This window comes from Malus domestica, chromosome 05 (genome assembly GCF_042453785.1).
Source record: "Malus domestica chromosome 05, GDT2T_hap1".
NCBI lineage: Eukaryota > Viridiplantae > Streptophyta > Magnoliopsida > Rosales > Rosaceae > Malus > Malus domestica.
Window position 1 is genome coordinate 5,080,810 of NC_091665.1, and position 4,648 is coordinate 5,085,457.

At 34.7% G+C, this 4,648-nt stretch overlaps 1 protein-coding gene across 1 annotated transcript; it reads left to right on the plus strand.

The window, feature by feature from the left end:
* Window positions 1-1,416: 1,416 nt before the first annotated feature.
* LOC103444303 (protein argonaute 18-like) lies at window positions 1,417-4,274 on the plus strand. The gene is made up of 2 exons (XM_008383244.4): window positions 1,417-2,328; window positions 3,968-4,274. The coding sequence occupies exon 1, from the start codon at window positions 1,572-1,574 to the stop codon at window positions 2,286-2,288; it is 717 nt and encodes a 238-aa protein (XP_008381466.3). The 5' UTR covers window positions 1,417-1,571; the 3' UTR covers window positions 2,289-2,328; window positions 3,968-4,274.
* Window positions 4,275-4,648: the final 374 nt, after the last annotated feature.

The following is a 4,648-nucleotide window of genomic DNA, read 5'->3' on the forward strand; positions in this document are numbered from 1 at the left end:
CTATTTCACAAAATTTGTTTCATATTTTTTTTAAATTCTATTAGCGGAAGGTCGAGAAAGCCAACTGTTGTGTTAGAGGATCCAAAGAGAAGCATTGGGATTGGAAGTTGGAATTCATTCCAAAAGAGAAGCATTGGGTTTCATATTTCTAACACAAAAAGATGAGGAGTTATAGAAAATGAATTGAATTGAATTGAATATGGGCGCAAATGAATCCCAATGCTTCTCTTATGTTAGAAATTCAAGTTTGCAATGAATTCCAACTTTCAATTCAATATGTTTTGTTTGTTGCGCCTTACTTGAAACCCAATGCTTTCAATTCATATGAAACAAATTTGTTTCAAGCATTGGGTTTCATATAGAAAACAAAATTTGTTTCATATTTTTTTTAAATTCTATAACTTTTAGAAATCTTTTTGCGCCCATATTGAATTGAATTGAAGCATTGGGTTTCATATTTCTAACACAAAACATCTTCTCGTCCCATTTGCGCCCATATTGCTTCTCTTTTGGAATTGGATGAGGACCCCCAGTTGGAATCTGAAGAGAATCCAAAGTTGGAATTCATTGCAAACTTGAATTGAAAGAGATTGAATTTAAATAGATTGAATTCAAAGTTGTGTGAATTATATCCCAATATCCACCCTATTTATAGCAACAAAAAAAAAATTCAAATCCAACGGCTAGCTGACGTCAGCATGATGTTAGCTACCAATGGCTAGCTGACGTCAGCTAACTGTTGGATTTGAATTTAAGTTGTAGTTTTTAAATAATAAATTATGTTTGGCCCTATGGCCCTATGACCCTTTGGCCCTCGGTTGGAGACGATTTTTTGTGAAAGGGCTAAAACGAGCCCTCTGGCCCTCTAGCCCTCGGTTGGAGACGAAGGCAAATATGACCCTATACTGTTCATTAAAATATTAATATCTTAGAGAATCTTGGAGGGTCAGAGGGCTAAAACGAGTCATCTGGCCAGCCATCGGTTGGAGATAGCCTTAGATGATGATGTATTAAATATATATTAGTATTGTAGTCTGACTCTAAAAATAAATAAGAAGACCCAAATTGTTAGAAAACCGGGCTTAAGTAATGAGCACGTTTATCAACTTTTAAGTAATAATTCACTCATAAACTTATATGTCATTTAATTTACACAATTTTATCTACAAATCTAATTTTCCTAACATTACCCTAGTTAAAATAAAATATCTAGAGTCGGCCAAACAAAAAAAATATCTAGTTTAACTCCGAAGGTATGTCTCCCATACACGTTTCAAAAACAAAAACAAATACAGGGATGATGACCGACAACCAAGGCTTGGATTGGGCAAGTGGCAAAACCACGAGACACGAGAGTCCCACCTTTGGCGGATATTTTACGTATGAGCTTGTGATGGAGAAGAGCTAAAGCCTCCTGAAGACAGTTATTTTAGGACTCCCAACACTTATATAAGAACCCTCCACCACCACCATGCACCCAGACAACATCCAAAAACTCGGTCCCTCTCCTCCTCATAACCTCCCTTCATTTTCGCATTTTCTTAAATTTTCCCAAATACCCCTACCTCGATATGGCTGATCAGGAGCAGCACAGCCGTGGCCTCTTCTCCCACCAAAGGGACGAAGACGAGGACGAGAAACCCTCATCCTACTCTCAGTCTCAGTCTGGTTACGGTGATCAAGCCCGTTCTGGTGGTGCTTATGGCGACTCCACTACTGGTTACTCTTCCGAAGGACGTACCGGTGCCCGCAGCGGTAGCGGCTACGGTGACAGCACTGATTACTCTGGTGAAGGATGCCATACTGGCGGAGGCGGCTACGGAGGAGGCAAAACTGATGATTACTCGGAAGAGGGACACGGAGGCCGTGCAGCGTACAGCGAGACCACAGCTTACTCTAGCGAAGGACGTCTTACCGGCGGAGGTGGCTACGGCGGGACCGGCAACACTGATAGTTACTCGGAAGAAGGACAAGGAGGCCGTGCTACCGAGACCACAGCTTACTCTAGCGAAGGACGTCGTACCAGCGGAGGTGGTTACGGCGGGACCGGCAACGCTGATAGTTACTCGGAAGAAGGACACGGAGGCCGAGCTACCGAGACCACTGCGTACTCTGGTGAAGGACGTCGTACTAGCGGCGGAGGTGGCTATGGCGGGGGAAGCACTGATGATTACTTGGAGGAAGGACACGGAGGGCGTCGCGGGTACAAAAAATCTGATGATGATGACTCGGAAGAAGGACACGGAGGGCGTGGCGGAGGAGGGTACAGCAAGAAAAGTGACTATTGAGGAGCTTAGTGTAGCTGCTGCTACTGGCGCTTATGCCTTGGTAAGTACTGCAAACCCCTAATTTTCATGATTGTAGCCTTAGATTTAGCACTTACAATTATTGAACTCTAGACATAAACCCACCTATATTTTTTTTTTGAAAGCTAAACCCACCTATATTAAAATATCTAAATAAAACCCAAATTTTGAATTTGATACATGTAAGATAAAAGATGTCCATACATTTAAATTTATTTACAAAACCATGCCACCAACATTAATATGACTATTACGTTTTTTTTTTTTTTTTTTTTTTTTTAGACTTTTAATCTATTGTCTTTTGTTTGTCAACAACATTCAATTAGTTTAAGTTTTTTTTTTTGCTTTTAATTTAAAAAAAAAAAGAAGAAGTTCTTTTCTTGTTTTATGTGAAATCGCCTAATCCAAATCTAGTTAGTTCAATATACATTCTATTGAAAAAGTAGATACATTAACTTGTGAAAATTAAAAAAAAAAGGGTAAAAATAAACAAGTAGATACATTGTTTCTTGTAAAAACTAAACAATAGTTACATTATTTTCATAAAAAAATAAACAATATGTAAATTTTTTTTAATTACACAATAGGTACACAATTTTCGTACAAATTAAAGAATAGCTACTTTATTTTTGGAAAAAAAAAAGTTTTCTTTTTAAAAAATTAAACAATGAATTTATAAGGTAAATTAGTTTGCATGTATTTTTCATATATATGAGTTTGTTATTATGTAGGTAAATTATTTTTCATGTATTTTACATATACTAGGTATATCATTTTTCTTTTTTTTAAGCAATCTAACATTTTAAATTTTAATAGTAGGTGCACTATTTGATTCAAATGTATTTTTTTGTAGGTAAATTATTTTGCATGAATTTTACATATATCAGGCATATATATATATATATATGTGTGTGTGTGTGTGTGTGTGTGTGTGAAATAATTTACCAACATTAATATGTAAAATATAATTTTATTGACTTAATTAAGCATGTATAATAACACATATTAGACATGTTTTATGTTATTACATATTAGGCAATGAATTTATAACATTAATGTTTTCTTTTTTTGTAAAATCATTAATTCTCCCTTACCATCCATCCGCATGGCATTAATTATGTACATCGAACATTCAAATAGGGTTTATAAAAAAAATAAATCAAATAGGGGTATTTTAGGCATCCAAATTTTTTTTAATGTGTAAAGTCAAACATAATTAATGAATTTGCTGATGTGGAATCTAGTCAATGGGTTTTATTCAAGAAAAAAACTTATGTTGGATTTTATGTAGAGAAAATTAAGTTTTAAGGGCTAAAGTCATATTTTCAGTTAAAATGATACTCTTATCTTGCATTATTGTATATCTGCCAATGAAATGGCATGTTGATCAGTCTTAGAGGGAAGTTAAACCATATTTGTCAACAGAAAAACAAATTGGGAGTTCTGACCAAAATCTCTTTCTAATTAATCATATTTTCTGTTGCCTAAAATCTATGTGTACTATTATTGTAGAATCGTAAACGTAATTTCTATACATCAAATCAAAGATAATGTTTTATTTGATAATTGTTCATCTCTTAGATCTAGATATGTATGAGTAAAAAGTTTGAACTTTTTATGCTCTCTTTTTTTTTTTTTTTTTTTTTCTTTTTTGGCTGCAGCATGAGAAGCACAAGGTAAAGAAATAAAGTCAAAGAGAAAAGAAAGAGACTCGAGAAAAGAAACGGTTCTTTGCAATTTAAAGCAAAATAATGATCGCAGTACAAGGGAAATAATGATCAATTAAATATTTCTTAGTTTTGCATTATGTTTAATTTAGTTATTTTGTATGGTCACAATCCAAAGTGTTTATCTCTCAGATTGGATTGATGCTTGGTGAGTGTTTAATTAGATCGGTGTTATCTAGTTTTGTTAGCACTACATGTATATCGTTGCGAATAAAAATATCGAATAGTTTACTTGGTATTATTTTGAACAGTATTTATTTGAGATATTATTGCTTCTTTTAAGAGAAACAATCGCAATTTTTATTGATTTAGGAAGGATTAATATTTTGTCATTTAGTATTATAATTTAGTGATTGTGCGAATACTGAGCACAACTAATAATACACCATTTTTGAAGGATGGTTCTGACACCATGAATCTAAATCGTGCAATCATCGTCTCCATTCGGTAAGCATTACAAAGTCAGAAGGGATGACTGTCATGGTAACTCTGCATGCGAACACCATGAGAATAATTGATCAGATATGGGAATTGTGGATATGAAGCATTGGGTATGGAATGATCGACCTCCTTGCAAATCCCATATCTTGATTTGCCGTATGACATACCAAATCA

Bases quoted from the DNA above. Each gene is read 5' to 3' on its own strand.
- LOC103444303 (XM_008383244.4), top strand. From the start codon at position 1,572: ATGGCTGATCAGGAGCAGCACAGCCGTGGCCTCTTCTCCCACCAAAGG.